This window comes from Ambystoma mexicanum, chromosome 6q (genome assembly GCF_040938575.1).
Source record: "Ambystoma mexicanum isolate Mex_15411 chromosome 6q, UKY_AmexF1_1, whole genome shotgun sequence".
NCBI classification, from domain to species: domain Eukaryota; kingdom Metazoa; phylum Chordata; class Amphibia; order Caudata; family Ambystomatidae; genus Ambystoma; species Ambystoma mexicanum.
In genome coordinates, this window is record NC_090937.1 from 987755871 (window position 1) to 987776807 (window position 20937).

Below are 20937 nucleotides of genomic sequence, written 5' to 3' on the forward strand. Positions count from 1 at the left end.
GTGAGGAAGCCAGTGGTAGTTTAGAGGTGGCCCTCTGGTCTGCCTACGACTGGGTTTAAAGAGCTGGCTCAGTACCAGCCTTTTTTGCATCAAGCCAGCAAATCAACACCTATACCAGACGTGGCAGCCTGTTAGACGTTATTTCCCACTGTGGTTAAGTCATCTAAAGATACATCCAAGAATGCAGGAAGCTCAAGAGAGACTTTTTGCAAATCTTAATGATTGATGGGTCCAGAGAATCCATAAGGAGAAGTGAGAGGCTTTATTCTATGGGTTATTTGAGTTGTCTGCAAATCCAGACACAGATCTCCCCACAATCATTATCAAGCATCTAGAGGAAGCTGGACCCGTGCTTGACATGGTGTTGGGGACATTTCATTACATGATTTTCACCCAAGGACACTGATGTACTAGGCCATCCTGAAAGTAACCCACAGAAGATTGAGCAGCCTTCGAGAATCAGTGACCTGAGAACGCAAAATTCTCTACAGGTTTTTACCATGTTTCAATGATCCTTAACGATCCAAAATAAATAGCTGGTGAGAAAATAAAATGTATCCGGCCTGTCTTGAATCATTGTTCACTTCATGACAGTTTCCAGAGATTGGTCGTTTCTGTCTATGGTAGTTTACTTGGACTATACACTGACAAACATGTAGAGGTGACTCAATGCAAACCAGAAAACAAAACACAGCCATTCCATCACATAAGTGATTGTCTCGAATGGCTTACACAATGTAAAGGGAGCGTACAAAGTGGGGAAAACTAAAGCAGGGCAATGTTTGTTAGATTTGAAGAGAAGTCACATTTTAAGCGTCCTTGAATAATTTCATTGTGAAAACGACACATTAACTTGTTCAACACATTGCAATTTTAGCACAACAATTTCAACAAAAACATCCATCTAAAAATAGGCATTGAGGTTTGAACTGAACAGGGTGGGTGTAAGGAAATGCTACGACCACATTATGAACAGGATAAAGTTCCAGGTATTAATGTGGATGCATAAATGAGAACACAGAGTGGAGAGGTGTAATTCTGAGTGGATGGTGGTGATCCGTGACATGGGCACTGAAAGTCTTATAGTTTAGCAATCTAAGAAAGTGGCATCAACTTAACATGAAGAGTAATGAACCATGAAAATAGATTCGCATTTGCATGAAGCCAACAGAATATAATGGATTATTTTTAAAGCACGAAAAAGAAAATTGCAGAGAGGCAATCTGCGGTAGTGGTCCAAATGGTTCCCACACCAATACTTTGCTTCACCAACATGTAAAAAAGTGAGGGTGCCAATATTGCTTAATCATACGTTGTTGTTTAAGAAGGTGGGTGAACTAAGGATAATCAGTGGAGGTTTCTTGCCTTCATATTCCAATAGGAGAAAGGGAGCTAACATTCGTGTCAGCGTATGGGCCGAATCAAAATCGGGATGAGTTTTACACCTGCATGAGTTTTACACCTGCATATTTCATTGTATTGCCAAATTTCAGAAAGGGGATTTGATCTTAGGGGGTAATTTTAATGTAGTGTTAGATGGCGGAATTGACAGATCGAGGCCTACTGCCGAGATTAACTTAACCAGATCTAACTCGTTCAAGCGAGCAATAGCCGACTTGCAATCGGTAGAAGTATGGAGACAACAGCAACTTATTGATATTATACATATTTGTCCCATTTACACAATGGCTTTTCCCAGATTATTTTCTCATTTCTAACCCCCTCTTTCCTGCTGTTACAGCTTCAACTATTAAATAAGGAGTGGTCCCCGATCACACCCTACTACGATCCAAGACAATGCGACAAGAGATTTGTTGGTATTGACTGTCTGTGAGGCCTTAAAGCCAATGCTACAAGGGGAACAAATTAGCTTGGCCGCGGTGAGGAAACTAGTGTTGACAGCGCAGAGAGTGGTTAAGGCGGGAGAAGGGACGATCTGGACCTTCAGTATAAGAGGGGTGGCTCGCATAGGATAAAACAGACAATTGCAGGTGGGACGGGCCGAATTGAAGGCATTATGGGCAGCAGTAAGATGTTACAGACCAGGCAATTTTCCTTTAACACCTCAAATAAAGGTACACAAATTTTAGCCTATACGTTACAGGCACAACGGATTCATAACACCAAAGCTAGGTTTAAGGATATTAGTGGCCATCTGTGCGAGGATGATGAGTCTAAATTACACAGTCTGTCCCGATATTACTCAGACCTCTTTAGTGCTGAAGATTTAGATGGGGGCTATCAGAGAGATTTTATAAGTACTGTGAACCTCCCTAGGATTTCTGAAGTAGACCATTTGAGATTTGAGGGCCCAATTATGGCAGATGAGGAATCACAGGTTATTCGCTCCCTCACCAATAATAAGGCACCAGGTCTGAATGCTTCTTTGCCCTTTTTTCTAAGAAACTCTAGCCAGTTTTGATCCCACATATGGTCGCACTATTTAACAGCTTTGTAGATTGCGGTGCAGTTACACCCACAATGGAGGAATCATTGACGACGCTGATGGATAAACCAGGCAAAAGATGCTTCGTATTCCGCTTCATACAGGCTGATAGCAGTCTCAATTAGGATGCCCAAATCTATTCCAAAATTGTAGCTACCAGACAGGCAGGTATTCTCCCTGGCATAAGGATCAAACAAGTTTCATTTTGGTACGCCAGGCTCAGGATAACATAAGGAGGGCCATAAATGTGATTAAGTGGGCTAGACGCAGAAATCAAGAACTGGCATTGCTGTCAGTTGATGCAAAAAAAAAAGCATTTGATAGAGTTGATTGGACCTACCTTTGAGAAGCTGAAAGTGCTTGGGTTGGATCCTGTCTTCATTAGTATGCTGCTGTCTAATTTCATCCATCCAACTACTAAAATTAAAAAGAAGGAGCCGTCTCTGAGCCTCTTGCATTGTGTAAGGGGACCCATCAGGGAGGCCCTTTGTACCCCCTATGGCGTGTAAAGTCAGGTCTACTGTGCCCATTCGTGGGATGGAAATAGCCAGAACTTAAGATAAAGTCGCATTATTTGCAGATGACCTCCTGTTTATTATGCATGGCTCACAGGCTACTCTCCCCCATATTGTTTCACTGCTAGATTTATTCCATCGGGCCTTTGGGTTCAAGATCAACGTCGGTCATACTTAATGTCTTGGAGCATCATGGCACGGTTTGTAGGTTAAAGAACGGGTTTGCTTCTCAGTGGACATACGACAGTCTAAAATACCTGGCGATCCAACTTACACCTCAGTACGACCAATTATATGCTTGCAACATCCGAGGGTTAATTTCGCGAACGATGGGGCGGGGGGGAAGGAGGATATTTCATGGCTAGGAAGGATGACAGCAATCAAAATGTCTTTATTGCCAAAGCTACTATACATTTTTATGGGATTTAAGATTACTATTCCCAAAAAGGAGCTTTGGGACTTTCAGACTTGGGTTTTACAATTTATACGGGCTAAGCGACTTCCCAGGGTTCCCAGACATACGCTATTTATCAAAGCCGGATACAATCCTTCAGCCAACATATTCCACCTTGGGCTGAAGATGGTGTGGTGAGCAAGTCACATTGGGGCATTTATGGTGGGTGTGCTATCTTGCACATTACTGGAAATACATTCTGGCAATGTGATTTGCAGCCTGGAACTCCCTGTAGATCTTGAATATTGATCCTGGATAATCGAGAGGTCGACAAATATCCAATGACTTTAGATTTAGCCACTTTGATAACATTTACTAACTGCAGCGAGACTCTCCCTTGCACAAAGATGGAAAGACCCGGAAGGTCACCAGGTATCAATCTGGTGACTAAAGTTAAAGTGTTTGCAGGAAAAATTAACGGCTTCATCACAGACACTCTACCTTAGTTTCATAGACCCTGGGTGCTATTCATATAGTAGTATTCTGATAGGTAACCAATCCTACCTAAAAGCATCCTCCTGAAACATGCCTCTGTATGTAAATTATTATAATTGATCAAAGCCATATGTACTATGTCAATGTGAGCCATGAATTATATTGTTACTCTTGACTTTGGTTGGACAAGATTATGATTTCTGTGAGAGGACAAATATATGAAGACATCTCATTTGTTGTTATTGTGCCTTTTGTTCTGTTGCATTTATAGAATATAATGAAAATGAAGTTGATTAAAAATACAGTGTCTAATAAATAGACAATTAAAAAGGCTCATTAGACTTACAGGGAGAGAGTCAGGAGAAAGAGGGCAGAGGCTTTACACCAAGCTCAACTCAGTTGGTCTAAAGTAAATGCAACACTGTTCTCAGGTTTTCAAGAGGGCAGGAACTTCACACTCTTGGAGAGCACAGTGAATACATACTCTTGGAGAACAAATGCGGCAAACTTAAGAAAACCAGGGAGGATGCTGCACCCCACGTCACACGTGGAGAAATGGTTAAGAAATCGTGTGGGGTAAGTATGCAGGTAGTAAGTTCTAATAGCACCCCATCATACCATTTATTTATTTCTTAAAGATATCCCCTTCACATATACAAGAATGACAAAAATGTCACCTAAATGAAAAATCTAATTGGAAATAAGGAGCATTTGAAAAACACAGTTCTCAATAAACTGGATGTAAGACCAACTCTAATTTTGTCAGTAAATTAAAAGATAATTATTTTACTATCCAAATCCCACATTAACATCGTACATTTTCATGGAAAAACACCAAGTAAACCATCATTTTTATGCCTAGCCAAAATGAGCCACATACAGGTGTGTACATCATAACATACCTTTCAAAAGTTGATTCAAATCCATTGCATCATGAAGAGCCTTTTGTTTAGTTCGGTCTTCCACTTCAGGATCTTAAAACAAAGAAAGAAAATACAGTTTACACCCAAATGTGTTTCCCTTAGCCTGGCATTTAAGATAGTATCTCTTGTATTATTTAAGGAAAATATACCATAAATCTCCTGGCTCACATTCTCTTGTCGTTGCATGATCTTTTTTTTCATTTCATTTGTAGCAGCAAAGTCAAACGACTGGATAGGACTGATGTCTGGAGTTGACAGAGGAGTCACGTCAGTCACTGTATCCTCTGACTCATCGTGGTACTCGCAAAGCTTTTCGTTCCTGTCAGAGGACTTCCCCGCAGATTTGACCCTACGCTCAGGAGAGGACAGAGTGGATGCTGATGCAGATTCTTTGACCTTGCTCTTGGAGCAGGAGGGCTCTGACTTACAGATGGTGGAATCTGTACTTTCACCATCTGAACTAGATGCCGAGAAGTGGAAATTCCTGACTTTTTTGCCAGAATGTTTTCTGAAACTGCTTTGCTGCTTTGCCGATTTTGGCCTGTATCGCTGCTTGTTGGCTTCATCGCTGCTGTCTTCCTCATCTGAAAAACTGTCCTCATATTCTCGCCTTATTTTAGGAATCCCCGTTGGAACAGATGTGTTTATTTTGAAGTTCTGTGCAGATGTACTCCCGGAACTAAGAGTGCTTTCTGATCTTGTCTCAACTAACACCGATGCTGCAGTACTTGCTGTGTTTGGTCTATCAGTATGTCTTACTGGTCGCTCTTTCTCCTCCTCACTTGAGGAGCCTTTCTTTGATTCCAGTGCTGCTTTTAAAAGAGACCCATTTTTGTGCTGGTCATCTTTGCCTCGTGGCCCTTTCTGCTTTACATTTCCTGTCCCTTCATCAACATCACTGTCAAAAAACGCATGATCAACTTCACCATCATCTGACAAGTCTTCATACCGGCTCATGACGGGAATCAGCCAAACCTATGCGTATGCAAGTGGAAAGAACATCAGAAAACGAGTTAAAATAGTTACAGTGCAACATAAAAGCAGGATATGTACTGTGGTATAATAATAGCAACACTTCTTGAACACTGGGTTGCTTGAACAATAAAGAAATTAGAGATAAAAAACTAGTTAACCTTGAACGAAAATTGATTTTTAAATCTCGCAGCCACATAATTGGTTTAAACGAAGATGTAGAGTAGCATAATGGTGGTAGGCGCTAATATCAATGGCCGCATTTATGTGGGTCTGTAAAAATTAGGGTACAAGACTGTTTTTGGCCTTGTATGCGGATCCTGTGCTGCAATCATTATTGCCAGATAAGGACATTTTGCTTGTCGCTCTATCTATTATTTTTTTATGTATCATTAATAGCTGAGAATGTTATAGATTGTTTTTCTGGCTACTCTTTTTGCTGATCAATGAATAACAACTATGCCAGTATAATTTTATAAGTTTTACTTTCTGGATAGTAACAGAAAGTAATGAATTACTCAGAATGTATGCATTTGTGAATGTTTTATATACATAAGAAATCATGTATATTACAAAGTATGCGATGTGGTAGGACCATTGATGTTGGAAATACATTAGGGAGGTGTGCTTTGTTTCGTCGCAACCACCATATTTAGTATTTTTTTACATTGGTGTGCAGGGTGCCTTTGATAAAGCTATCATTTATAGCTTATTACCTCCGAGATATGAATTTCTTAAGTGACGTTGCCCTATGAATCTTTATATGCACTTTTTACCTTCCGTGGCGCAAGTCCCGTTTCTTTGTTTATGAGCCTCGGGATCCAACTAAATACTGCCGGTATGGGTTAGGCTGTTTGTGTTAGTCCCCTTTCTACTGAACCATAGAGCATTTTTGTACGCGTAGTAGGGCACTATTTTGTCCGCCGTGCCGGTTGTTTTTCAAGCTGGGAGACGATGGTCTGAGGATCCAATGATTTGCATGCTTGCCGGCAAGCTTGTGTGTTTGAATTTTCAGTCAACTGTTTGAGGTGGCTTGGATTAAACACAGCGATTGTTTTAGATTTAGATTTATTTTGATTTTACATGGTAACCCTGTAAAGGAGGCAAAAGTCTTTACATTAGGGGTTATGAATAAATGGAACGCGAGTATGATAAGGTGTTTAGCTGCTATGGAAATGTGTTTTAGTACTACTATTGCAATATTATTTTGCTACAATCACCTTTTTTATGGCGGCATGGTACAGATACACGTCTGTCGAGTTACAGTGCATTGTAGATTGAGTGGGCAAGATGGAAAATACTGCTTTTCAGACCCCTGCTGTCACAAGAAGAAGGGTGTTTGTTATGAGGGATGCTTGGCTTTGAAACTTACCAGTCTAGGTGGATACAAAAAGGTATGTGTGTAAGGGTTTTTTGATGATTGGAGACAAGTGCAGTTTCAGGAAATGAAACCTTTGTATGTAACACAGCGTTTGTTGTCTGTGTTTATTTTTCTATACAGTGTGTCGACCTGATGACCATCAAAAGGGAATATGTTACTCGGCTGAAAACCGGTGTGTTTAATTTGCATTTCCAGCGACTAAACCTTGGAACACTTTGAGCTTGTGGTATTTTATTAGCAGATTTGTTTGAGTGCTAAGCAGTCCATGATTGGGACTAAAAGTAAAGGTGCTTCATTAATTAAGACGCTTTTGTGAATATTGACGTACTGCATTTAGATCAAGATGGAGGTTGTGTGTAGCACGTCTTTTACCATATTTAATATTTAATGTGCTTCTTATAGATTTTCATAAAGATTCACTTAAGATCTACCCCTAGCAGGACTACAGTGGACGGTTGCTTACTATTACATGAGAAGAGCTACCCCTAATGAATGTCCGACATCAATGAGTCACTGGACAGAAACATGTTGGGTCATATTGTCATGCACAACATCCGCACCCCCACTAGGACCCCGATAGCACCCTCTGTTCCACACAAACTCCCCGTTAGACCCCCCCTTTAGTACACCTGCACCCACCAGTATTAGAGCACCTGCAGCGTGGGGGTCGCGTGGACAGATTATGACCTGAGGTGGAGGCTGTGTGCAGTCTCGTGGGTTTCCCTTTCTGCACTGGCAATTGCTGTGGCGAGTGCGGTCAGGCAGAGTCAGGCTATCGCATCGATTTCCTCGTCACGTGATGCTTTCCCAGTCACGTGATCCTGCTCGCGTTCACGTGACAAGGAAGCGGGCAATATAAAAGCAACGTCCTCGCAATCACTTGCTGCTTCACAGCTGTTTCACTACTCTGTTTGGCGTTTTGGCTTCGATCAGGATCTATACTACTCTACTTCAGGAACTACGGACTTCGGATATCGGACTGCTTTTCGGATACTCCCTGGCATTGGCGCATTTCTCTGTGATTACCGACCTCGGAACATCATAACGGACTTCTTTTGCTTACCCTTGGGATACTACAAACTTACCAAAGTCCACGTCTTGCATTCTTTGGTTGTCAGGATTAATCAGGTGTGTTGCAGCTCGCGGTCCCGCTCCAGCTTACCGGCAACTGAGAAGAACTGTTCACGCGATCTCCCCGCAGCACCTTCCTGAGTCCTGTGTGGTTAGCAGTGTCCCGCTACCCCTGCTTAGGTTAGATTTATAGTCGCTATACTTCCAGCTACCGCTTACACCGAATACCGTGCTTGTTTGTGCTAATCCCCATTTCCTTTACAGCGGCTCTGGGGTATCGGTGTCGCAAGGTTCCGGCAATCCAACATCCACACCTGTGGCTTCAAGGACCGCACAGAAAGTATATTAAATTCTCCCTGTGGGGTACTTGGGGACGGAGGCCCCTATACTCTTCATGACTATCAAGTCTCGACACATATATAAGAACACAACAAGTGAATTTTTTTAATGATTATTTATGTTAAATGTTGTTTTTCCAATCTTAAATGTGTTTTTTGTATCTTACATCTATATGTGTTGTGTAATCGTTTGTTATAACATGGTTTTAGGGTTGCGAGGTCTGTGCATTTCAAAACAGGAACCTTGTATGAAACTCAGTATTTTTCTAAATAAAATATGTACATTTTGTATTTGATACGGTTGGACTTGTACATTAGTTATTGTGCGACACCATCAGAATTTCTAGAAATAATTAGGTTTGTTTTCCTTATATTTTATATAACATTGCTTGAACATAACCCATAGCCTTGTTCATATGCAACCAACCAATAATGGATAAAGGTTGAAAAAGATTAGCAAAGGGACAACATAAGGTTGAGGATGTTTGCCTTTTTAGAACGCTTACACAAAAGGGGACTACAGATTAAAAAGGATTGCAATACCAAAAGACGGCATCTGGATAAAATGGATAAGAGAAAAAGAAAATGTAAAATAGCAGGCAAAAGAAAGCACATTTCGGTTTGGGGCCCATGATGGTTATAGAAACAAAATCCATCGTTCTTTCTCAAGTAGATAAGAAAAACAATGATTATACACACATGCAGATTAAGTTTTTCAAAGCAGCTTTGGTGCCACTGACCCAGTCACCCAACGGTCACCATGAAGAAAGCGATCTAAATTGTGGTCCTCATTGTCATCTCTACAGGGATCTTTGCTGCACCATTTTTACCCCCACACTTACCCTACACTCAACATTGTGGAATGTTCTGCAGGAAGGCCGAAGAGGAACAGTTACTGCTGCAAGATTATCCTGCCACTAATGTACCCATGTGACCTGTGACGACATGTAGGTCAACTTGCCCTTAGCAGTTGTGTTCCCTTTCGATTCAATTTTGAAAATAAGTTACTTACGGGGGTTGGGGGATAGATGTCGGGAAGAGCAGAGAGTGTGCATGTTCATGCATAGCTGTCAACGCATGGATGATATAAAAAAAAAACAGGTGTATTACAGGCCATCTGGAAGTTATGGGGGCATGAGGCATTCTTTTAAATAAATGCAATTGAATAAAAGGTTACTAGCGATAGATGTCAAACAGCAGGTTAACAGCCTGTGATAACACATTAAGGCCACAGCTGCCCTGGTTGCGAACACTGGGGTGCGCTGGCAATGTTAATTCGTGCAGGGTGATCATTGGCAACAATAAGGAGCACAAAGACGGGATTGGAATTTGCAGATTGTGAGTTTGAGAAAGCAGTAGGCAGTCTCTCAAGCATGCTTGTGAGAGGAGACCATGCAGAAGGGAACCTAGAAAGAAGCAGCAGGCATAATGGACACAGATGGACAAGCAGGAGTGTGCTCCTTAAGGTGAGGGTATGCATCTTCACAGGACGGTAACTTTACTTCAAGGACGAATGAGGTTATCTAATAAGCAGCCCATAATCATACTCTAGGTTTTAAAAGCACAGCAACTTTACATTATATGTTTTGTTATCTTGCATTTGGTAGTGCCTCCTGCCATAGTTTATGGTGTCGAAGCGCTTTGCCTTTCAGAGAGACAAAGGAGTATGATGGAACATTCAGAACTGGTGGGGAGAAGCAAAGTTGGGTAGATCGTAGGGATTAGGGAGAGAGGAGGAGGAGCTATGTGTGCAACTGGACTGAATTCATCGTGGGACAGAACTGTATATTATGAAGCTCGGCACCAGTGCAGAGAGAACTGGAGAGGAGGTGTTAGTGATTCCAGGGGCTGTATGTCTGCAATGCACTTGCTGCATGGTGAACCAAGGCGTGTAGAAACCATGCCCAAGAAAACACAGAATTAAAAGTTACTCTACTTACCCCACTAAGCCCACACAGAATGAAAAGTTCCTCTACTTACTCCACTAAGCCCGAATGGCCAGGTTCTATAGATGGGAAAGCTGAAAAGAAAATATGGGCAGATTTAACTGAGGGTGGGATCGCAATCACGGCTTCCTTTGGAGCAGAAGCCTAGCCCATCCTTCCGGAAGGTTCTAGAGTCCTGCTAAGGCCTTTAAGGTAATGGTTATATTGGTGTGTGAGGCAGGAATGCTCTCGGGCAGAGACTGGGTGCTTTTGGGATTTAATCTACATAATCCAGCCTTTGACTAGCGTTTTCACCCTGGGCTGCATATTCATAACATGACCTAATCAGCTAGCATAAAAGGAAACCAATATCTTATTCTTTCCTGTCCCCTAAACAGTAGCACTCAGGGAGATTCTAGTTAACGTGCATTTAGTTTTGGGAAAAAATACATTGATCATCGCAGAACAAGATATTAACATGTTTCTACAGCTTAAAACAGCACATGGCGTGCAGCAAAATATAACAGTGAAGCTTGAAGCACACCAACCCGAATTCAGTGTAGTACTTCAAAACAGAGCAGGGCACAAATAATATCCGGGCCAGCCTTCTGCAACTCTTGGGTTGACTGATTGCAAGATTACGTAGCTGCTCTTTTGTTGGTCAAGACCCTGTGTCTTCAAAAGCAAGGGATTCCACCCCTCACACCCTTCCTTCACTCTGCCCTGGGGCAAATTGCGGTTTCCATCCATTAAGAGTTGCCATTCCTCCTTTTATGGAAAGGTGTTCTCTCAGTCAGAGGGAGGAACATCTGGGTACTTTTTGGTGAGAAAGCGATGTCTCGTCCTTTGAAACAACTGGTGGCTTCCATAAATGGAGTTTCTTCTTTTAAACATTGTATTTATTGATTTTACTTGATAAAAACCTATGGCCTATGGATGCCACTTCTTTCGCCTCAATTAACTTTTTTCTCCTGCCGTGCGCCCATTACTCGCACACACTACATAGCCGCATGACCATCGACACGCCGCTTCCCTTCTCTCCGATTTGAGTGCGTGATGATGTTCACTCCTGCCTCCCTACCCACGCCGGTTTCTTTTTCCCACCCACTCCTTCCTCCCACACCCACCCCAGCACATACCTGGCACACTTCGACGTCCCCTTTTTTCACACACGGATCTGTTGACCCCGGGGGCAGCCTTTCACCTATGCCACGGGCCCAGACCCTCGTAGTGTTCTGCATTGTTCCCGCAGCAGGGAATCCAGTAAGACACTACCCGTGGGATGCTGCACAGCGACGGCACTGTGAACACGAGACACTCCTCTCGTGCGCACGCGCAGCGACTTCCCGCCCGATCACGCTTATTCTCAGCTCTCCTTTCCAGCGCCAGCACAGGCGCCATTCTGAGACGCCGGTCATTGTGCTGCCCGCCCTGACTGACTGCAGGTATGTTCTTCCATACCTGCACACGGCAAAATCAGCCACTCGCCGCACCATCCCCCTGAGAGTGCTTATCCTTCTTGGTTCTACAGGCCCCCCCACGGATACTTACCTGATCCTTATTTTTTCGTTCCAATTCATCCCACAGGGCGCTCTAGACGCTCCTTCTCCTCAGACCCATCCAGCCATGATGCCTTCACTTCTGGACTGCTCGTGAGACGGTCTCCCGCCCATTCCAGGTGGGACCTCACCTACCAGCCTCAGGTACCTTTTGCCCCCCCCTTTTTCCTACACCTCAATGCACTTCCATGCATTTTTTAGCTTGCTTGTTCTGCGCCCCATCTACCTTCATTGACTCATGCTATATTCCCTCCACCCCTTTTCGTTTACCCCCCCCCCTCTTTCTTCGCTTGTTTCCTCTTTTTCTCTTGCGTGTTTCTCAGGTTCAACCCTTACGGACCTACCACCGACCCCGCAATCCACCCAGAGGGTCCGGCAATATTAACCCACTAGCCGCCCACTGGCATCCCGGCGATCCACTCTGCCTACGCCCACACAGGCTACCTCCGCCCTTCCAACTACACTATGATGAAACCCTTAGGGTTCATCCGCTCTAACTGGACGCACGACCAGTGGTGAGTGGATTCTACTGGAACCGTTTTTAGCATTTAATGCTACACATTGACCCTGACCAGCTACTTTTAGCAGTTTTAACTGTACTCTCTTATGTACTTTCTCTACCTTTTCTGTTTCTCTTAACACAGAGTCTCCTGACTTTCTTTGGCCCCAGAAGAAGGCTACCATCCATTCTGCCAAAACGTCAGCAGCACTTTGTTCCGAAAGTACTTTTGGGTTTTTATCCTGTGCTGCAATTTTCATTTCCTAACATCAGACCCAGACGTAGACCAAATATGAGGTCAGACTTTAGCCGGGCATAGGAGACTGATTTCCAACGTCTCCTCCATCTGAACTTTTATCCTGCGTTTTCTACACTCATTGGCATGAAACATTTTTGCTCACAAACAAACTGTTAGTTAAAATGTACAAATGAATGCTTTACTTGCCATGCCTCTTACTTTGACTTTTATCTTCACATTGATGTCATAGTGAATGTTTAACTATGCTTCTGTGTTGCACAACGCACATTATAGATTGGCATATGTAAAAAAATGTACTAAAATGCTTTGCACAAAGAAAATAAGCATCATCTAATCAATAAAAAGCTGCAATTGTGTATAAAAGAATTGGAATTTTGTACATGAATACTACATTAGAGATATCTGTTTGACAGCAGCAAGGATGCTGTTTCCTTCAACAGTTGCCCAAACTGCACGGGCACCCATAAGGGTCTAAAACCAGTGTGCACTGAATTTACCCTACTCACCCCCAAGATCCATAGAGGGTAGGACAACCCCCCTTGTTATAGTACTTCAAAACAGAGCAGGGCACAAATAATATCCAGACCAGCCTTCTGCAACTCTTGGGTTGACTGATTGCAAGATGACATAGCTGCTCTTTTGTTGGTCAAGACCCTGTGTCTTCAAAAGCAAGGGATTCCACCCCTCACACCCTTCCTTCACTCTGCCCTGGGGCAAATTGCGGTTTCCATCCATTAAGAGTTGCCATTCCTCCTTTTATTGAAAGGTGTTCTCTCAGTCAGAGGGAGGAACATCTGGGTACTTTTTGGTGAGAAAGCAAGGTCTCATCCTTTGAAACAACTGGTGGCTTCCATCAATGGAGTTTCTTCTTTTAAACATTGCATTTATTGATTTTACTTGAGAAAAACCTATGCTTGTGATTCTGGGCAGATTGCTTAAGATAAGCATTTCATTGGCTCTGTGTTGGTCAGACATGAGCATGTTGCAGCCCTACCAAGAAAACACAGAAGGCAAACCCCTTCTTTTTACTTGCCTGGTTGAAGTTCATTCCATGTATTCTAGATGGGGACACGTTTGAGGTTATTGTAAAGCACTGCAATGTAACATTTACACCGTCTCTAATGAATTTACAATCTGGTGCCATGGACCAGTTTGCTAACCGTCCCCTGGAAGAACAACAGCCTTGGAGACGACCTTCCTCTGAACCATGAGTCGTCACACCAGACAAGTACAAGACAGTCACAAATCTCTATCTGGGTACCTGGAGAAAGGCTAAGTGGCGTTTCTCCTTTGGGTCTACACGATACTACATTTTTGCCGTGTGACAAGAGCAGACAGAGTAGGGTGGGAAGGGGTCAGTTCAATAATCAGTAAAAATCGTGCAAGGTCTGAAATGGAAATCCAAATATGCACAGTAACGAAGAATACAAAATTAAAACATAGCACTGTCAAGTACGTTCTCTGTCAATTAGGTGCGTTCAAGCCAGTCAGTTGGGTAAACTTCCTTCAGTTCGTTTAAATAACAGTCAGCGCCCATTATTTAAAGGCAGGCCGAAGGGTAGGCCGGGAGAACACCAGACACTTTTATGTGTGAACGTTTTTTGGTCTGGGACTAGTCCAGCTAACAGTCGCACCAATATCTTTGTCTAGCAGGAGGTACAACACAAAGGGAAGCTGGCAGAAGCCCGTGACCAGGCTCATTTCGTGTTCTGTCCCTTACACGCATGTGGAGCTTTCCTACCTCAGGACCACTTTGCACAGTTTCAGTTTTTGTGAAATGTCCAAAATCGTACCCATTCAGGGCCGCAAGAAAAGTGGAGCTTCCAGTTATCTTTGAAAGCGGACAGAGCAGATGAGGAAGGGGCTCCTTCAGAACTACTAACGTTCTGGGTTTAAACATAAGTCCCATGAATACTAAGGTCAGAAAATGGGACATGCCAGTCTGAAGATGTGCACACACCAGATAGGGGCACCCAGCAACTATGCATCTATATACAGTACAACAGCAGAACATGTAAATACTTACGGCAATAGAATGCAGTAAGTAGGAACATTGCCCATTTAAAGAGTTCTCAAATCTAAAAAGCATACAAAGCCAATGGGGTATTTATTCCAATTGGTTTGAGGAGCCGCCAGTAAACTGAAACACCTCTAAACTAAAGGGATTGAGACAATCAAATTAAAAAACAAATGAATAATTTGAGATTCAAGGGAAAAATAACTGAAAATGTAGAACTGAAGGGTGCACACGCTCGGCCATATCTTGAATTAATAGACGAAAACAGGCAGCTGAAACAGCAGAGGATTTAATTTATTTTTTTAAGCAATGTTCTATCTGCCGCACAACAATCTGATCTGTCTACCCCAAAAGCCCAGCCATCTGTCCAGGTACAAACCATATCTACTCCTCAGCCGATCGGTGCTCAGTCAATCCCCCAGTACCTATTCTGGTATACTGTTCAAGTGTCAGGAACAACCACACTCCTTAATTCAACTGTGGTCATATAGACGAACAGCCTACACTTCAAACACAATCAATTGAGAGGTGGCCGACCCAGGTTTCCCCCAATTCCAGCGTTAACTCTCTTTTCCCCCTTTAAACTTTCAGTCACCTGTGTAGATGCGAACTACAAGAGGGAACCAACTGTTGTCCAAGCCCTTTTGAGACAGCATCTGGGCAACCCAGAAAAGGGGAGTAAAACTTGGTCACCTTAGGAGAAATCAAGCAAATGATGGCCCTTAGAAATTAAGCACAACAGCTTTTTGGAGGAGTTGGCGACAATAATAACGATCTTTGAACCCTCACAGGGAATTATTAACTAAATTATCAAAGTAATACGAGAAGCCGAAGGTAGACAGCGGCTCACTCAAAGTTGCTGGCAAATAAAAAACGGACTCGTGTGTGAGATGACTTGTTAACCACGTGTCCAGACTCCACCTGTCGCACGTCGAAACAAATGGCAAACAAGAATACTTTGTTCGAACTCTTATTTAGCGAGTCAGGATGGTTGGTGTAGTTTTGTGGCCCCAACACTTTATGATCACCCCTCCTGGGTTAGTCCCTAGGGCGCCTGTGCCTTTCTTCTCTTTTTCAGTCTTATTCTGAGCCTCACTTCTCTGTCTTCTAGATCAAGGTTGCCACATGTTCTGCACGCTGCTTGTACGTTTTGGCTCCCTCTTAGATTAAGGGCTTTGCAGCTTTTTTCTCTGCCCAGTCATCTTTCACCCCCTCTGGCCACCCTGCCTTTTCAACTTTGTATAGATCAGCCATCCTCTCTTCCACTCCACTTCTTTTCCTTTTCCTTTTCTCTGTACCTCGGCTCTTGGCATGACATTCTCAACTGGTATCCAGGCTTTACAATCCATCCCTTCACTTCAAGTATTACAGTTTGGCTAGTAATTGGCCTCCTTCTCTGGGCCTTACACACTGCCTTTCCTCTTCAGGCCTTACAGTCTGCAGAGCAACCTTCCCCTCCTCTTTAGCAATCTGTTTCGTCTACAAAACTAGAAATCGCATACTCTGTACTACAAAACTCTTTCCATCTTGCTAGCTCTTATATAGTGCTAGGACGGACCAGCTTTCGTCTGTTTGGCTGCAGGGGTCATGGGATTTATCTGGACATGCTCAGTGGCAGGGATGCGTTGTAGTTCCAACACACCAGTGGAATTCTTCAAAGAGATCAGCCACAGGTATTAGTAGCGGCTAAACCGTGTACTCAGCCCCACACTACTACAAAACTAGCACCAATCATAAAAGTGAAACGGGCACAGTCAAGACATACATCTCCTTTGCGTTTTCTGGTAACCTGGGCCAAGTGAAGTCTATAGTCTTCGGATGGGTGCCAAGTGGTCACAATAGAAACCCAAAAAGTAATAGTACAAAGACTCCACAACAAAAAGAATGTCCAATCAAGGCTCTATACAAATAGAAATACTTGAGGGGGCGTGGCCGCGCTCTGGGTCTCCAGTTTCACTGGCATAAATAAGCATTGGGGCGAGCCACCTGAAGATCTTCACCCAGAAGCCCCTGGTGCATGAGCGGGTGCTTTTCCCGGACTTCGCAAGCCCCGAGGAGATCCTGCCGCAGGGCAGAGCGAGAGCCTGAGGACCGGGCCTGGAGGACGACGCGATGCATAAGGGGCAGCCTAGCGGAGTTCCTCGCACCTGAAGTTGCAGCAACGTCCAGCGGGCCACTATGAACCCGCAACCTGGAGAAGCGAACGCCCATTGGGCTCTCCACACTACAAGTAGCACGGCCCAGGCCCGAAGAGGGTCGGAGTATTGAGGAAGAGGGGCCGCCAAGGAGCAGGGTCACAGCCTTCACGCCGGTGCTGTGCAGCCTCTCCTACAGCGGTACACTCTAGGCTACTCAGAGTCACATATGAGAGAAGCCCGTAGCCACGGAGGGTCCCGCAACCGTTCAGGAGGGCAGCATGGAGAGCGAAGATGGCCCAGAGAACCAGTGAAAAAAAGGTGCGTCGAATGTGATCGGGGCCTTGGTGGTCGCATGAGGTCTCTCCCTGTGGCCCATTATTCAACAAGCAGTAAAACGGACATGAGACCTGGTGGCAGAGGAGGACTGGAAGCTGCAGAGCTTTCCTCGCGCCCAGTTACGTGTAGACCATGGATCCTCCTCCAGCCCCAGACACAGCAAGGAAGGTGGAAGATGGCTCTGAGCGCCAGTGAAAGAACATCAGGGGGAGCCTCCCTCCCCCACCCATGTGAGCATTGGAGTCTGCAGAAGGGTGCCGTCCTTGAGAAGAGTCCCACGGGAGGGCAGTGGGGAGGGTGAGCAGGACCGCTGGTGTGGTGTCCCAATTTTGGTGCTTTTGTAGAGGCTGCTCAGGAGTGCTGAGGAGTTCACCCCAGGAGACCGACTGCTGGCTTTAATTCACGCCTGAAGATCAATGCACTCTACAGCTCAGTAAAGCCCTTATTTGGGGAGGCACCTAGTCCAGGAGGGTGCCTGACGCCACTACGCCAACCTGCTTTGGGGTATCACCGCAATATAGATGACAGTGGAAGAAAGGAAGGGCTCATGTATGTCACCACGCAAGGCACAGAATAAAACTCACCGGGTGACAGCCCTCTGGTCCCCCATTGCGACACAAATTGCGGTGGCTGCCATGGGGAGGACGGAAGCGGAGATGGCAAACAAGTCAGCTTGAGGATCTGGAAACTCAACTCACTAAGAATGACCTCCTGGAGTGCATGACCTCCCTTAAAAAAAGACATATCCCATCTGCTCAGGAATGAGGTCGCAGGAGCCACAGAGGAGATTCGGAAGTCGGACTGACCTTGCCACATGGGGTCGAGAGTAGGTGATGTGGAGGAGGCCAAGAAGGGAATGGAAGAACTGGTCTCCATCATCGAGGATATTGAAAACAGGCACGGGAGGGAGAGCCTGCGGATCCAAGGACTGGAAAAGAACATTGAGGTACAGTCTAAAGGGCTTGGCTTCTTTTTCTTTTTTTTTTTTTTCTTAAGGACGTGAACCCCGATTCTGCAACAGATGCAATCCCCATAGATGGCGTGCACAGGGTCAAGCCACTGCGGAAATGTCCCAGAGCGCAGCCTCGAGACATTATGAAGTTCCACGCGTACAAGATCCTGAAGACCTCCCAATCCATGGGGGACATTTCTCATATTCCAGGACCCGGCTGCTCTGGCGCTTCAGAGGCATCTTGCAATACATCCGGTGATGGGGAAGTTAAGCCAAGAGCAGATTCCTTATTGTTGGGCATTCCAGTTTGGCTTGCTCTTTACATGGGAGGGGAAGCAATGCCGGTGTACGTCACTGGAGGAGGCAGCCAAGGTCCTCGGTGTTGCACTAGCTCAGGATGAAGTGGGGATGAGGATAGAGGCTGGAAACGGGCCCGGGCCAGAGGAAGGAAAAAAGTGGGGAAAGGATGCCACAGGGGCCAACATGATGCTTCCTACTTAATATAGTGGTGGATCACTTCCTCAACATGGCTCACCATCTTGACAGTGTTGTGTCGTAGTTATGGGCGGGTATAGTATGTCTAGATGGTTCTGTCATATTTCCGCATTTTAAAGCCCGAACACAAAAAAACACTGTTCTTATTTGGCTGTTTTTGGGTGGGCTTTAAAATGCGTAAATATTACATACTGCCCCCCCACCCCCTGCTTTTCCACCCCTACTCTAACTCTCATTCTCATGTTAATTGGGGGGGATTAACCCCCTGAAACTCCCCATTGCCCCACCACCCTCCCCACACACACAGTCAATAACTCACCCCTCACTCCAGCGACGAGTCCGCTGGGGCTCACAGAGCAGGTCAGCCCCTGCGCGCTCGTGTACAGCAAGGCCTGAAAATTAGATTTAGAAAGACCGCTCTGTGGAAAAGGTCTTTTGATCTAATACCGTCTAGATGGGTGGCCCGGGTTGTCTAGCCTAGGGGTGGTTGAAATGGGCTGTCTGGCAGGTGGGTTTCTCAACCTGGGGGGACATAACTGCTTACTCACACCTATGGGAAAGTTACTGTTCATTAATGGTTTTGATTTCGTTTTTCTGTTGGTTGAAGGAAGCCAGATGTAAAAGCACTACGATCATTACTCCAGTGGTGGGAATGTTCCTAATGTGCCTGGTCTGGGAGGGTTGGAAAGCATTGCTTTACTTGCCTACTGTTAGTTAGTACTATGGAACTGCGTTGCTTGACTCATAATGTTAGGGGCTTAAACTCTGCCAAGAAATGCAATATGTTGCTCCAAAGGCTTAAAAGGCAACAGGTGGATGTAGCGTTTCTGCAAGAGACGTACCCTTGAAGAGTGGATATTGGGAGACGTCACAGTAGGGCATTCCCACAACAGTTCCACGCTACTCACTATCGGAAAAAAGGGAGGGGGGGACATACTCATAGGTAGGAATACCCCTTTCAATCTGCGGAAGGTGAAATATGATAGGAATGGTCAGTTTGTGTGTCGGGTGTGCTGGGAACTATGCAGGTTACGCTCGCTTCAATCTATAGGCCAAACTCAGGGCAGAATGAATTCCTACCACAGTACTCAGGAACAGGTTTCGCTGTTGGGCAGATTATACTAGGAGGGGATTTTAATTTGCCTATGGACCTGCAGTGAGCCCAAAAGCAGATTCTGGGGAGCGGTGAAACCATCCAGAGCCCTTCGGAATCAGATTTCTGACTCACATCTGGTGGATGTGTGGTGCCACGTCCATCCTAGGATCAGGGACTACACCTTTTTCCCACACTCACCATATGTACTCGAGCATTAACTATTTATGTGTGGTGAAGGATTTACTCCCAGGGGTGAGGGAAATCGGGATAGGTACACTACATTTCTTGGACCATGCACCGATATCGATGAGCATTTCTCTACTGCGTAATGAAGTGGGGCGGAGATGCTGTAAGCTTAACATATTCTTATTGCGAGATCCGATTGTGCAGGAAGAGGCAGCATAGGCAATACGATTTTTTTTTTCATAACAAATCTAGTCGACCAGGTACCGTAAGGAGTGAGATGGGATGTCTTCAAAGCATTTTTAAGGGGAATTTTGATCTCCAAAGTCGCTGCGCTGAACAAACCGAGAAAGAGCAGAATAAAGAGGCTGTGTTTAGGAGCACATGTTCTCGTAAAGCCTTTAGAGCTCTCCAACAGGCCAGAAGGGAGGTTAATATGTTAGAATCCTGTAAGGGGGAGTTTAGCATGATCCGGGCGAAACAGCGCTACTTCGAGGAGGGCAATAAAGCAGGAGAAATCCTGGCTTGCAAATTGAAACAAAGACTGGTATCAGGGAGAATTACGGGCATTGCTAATACCAATGGGGACATGGTTCATAGCAACAATAACATCCTTAGTGAATTTGATAATTTCTATAGCTCTTTATACTCATCTGAGGAGCCCGACACTGACCAGATACGTCAGTTTCCGGAGGAATCCTCCATGCCCAGTCTCTCCGTGGAGCAGCGAGAGCAGGGAACTCTCAAAGGAGGAAATTCTAAAGGTGATGGCCTTGCTGAAAGTGGGAAAGGCCCTGGGTCTGGACGGCCTTCCAGCCGCATTCTATAAACAATATTCTAGTTGCCTGCTGGGCCCACTCCATCTCTTGCTTAATACTTTGGGAGCATCGACAGAGACCATCGACAAGGATAAGATATTGCTTATTGCTAAGCCGGGGATGGA

General features: G+C 44.7%; 1 protein-coding gene across 1 annotated transcript in view; it reads right to left on the reverse strand.

Annotated features, from left to right (window-relative positions):
* Window positions 1–20937, reverse strand: part of CFAP97 (cilia and flagella associated protein 97) — a 390032-nt gene that overhangs the window by 317234 nt on the left and 51861 nt on the right. Inside the window, exons 2-3 of the mRNA XM_069631508.1 lie at window positions 4923–5748; window positions 4753–4824 (exon numbers count right to left, since the gene is read on the reverse strand). Coding sequence (XP_069487609.1) covers window positions 4753–4824; window positions 4923–5730 — 880 coding nt within the window. The 5' untranslated portion in view covers window positions 5731–5748. The remainder of the gene's footprint in view (window positions 1–4752; window positions 4825–4922; window positions 5749–20937) is intronic.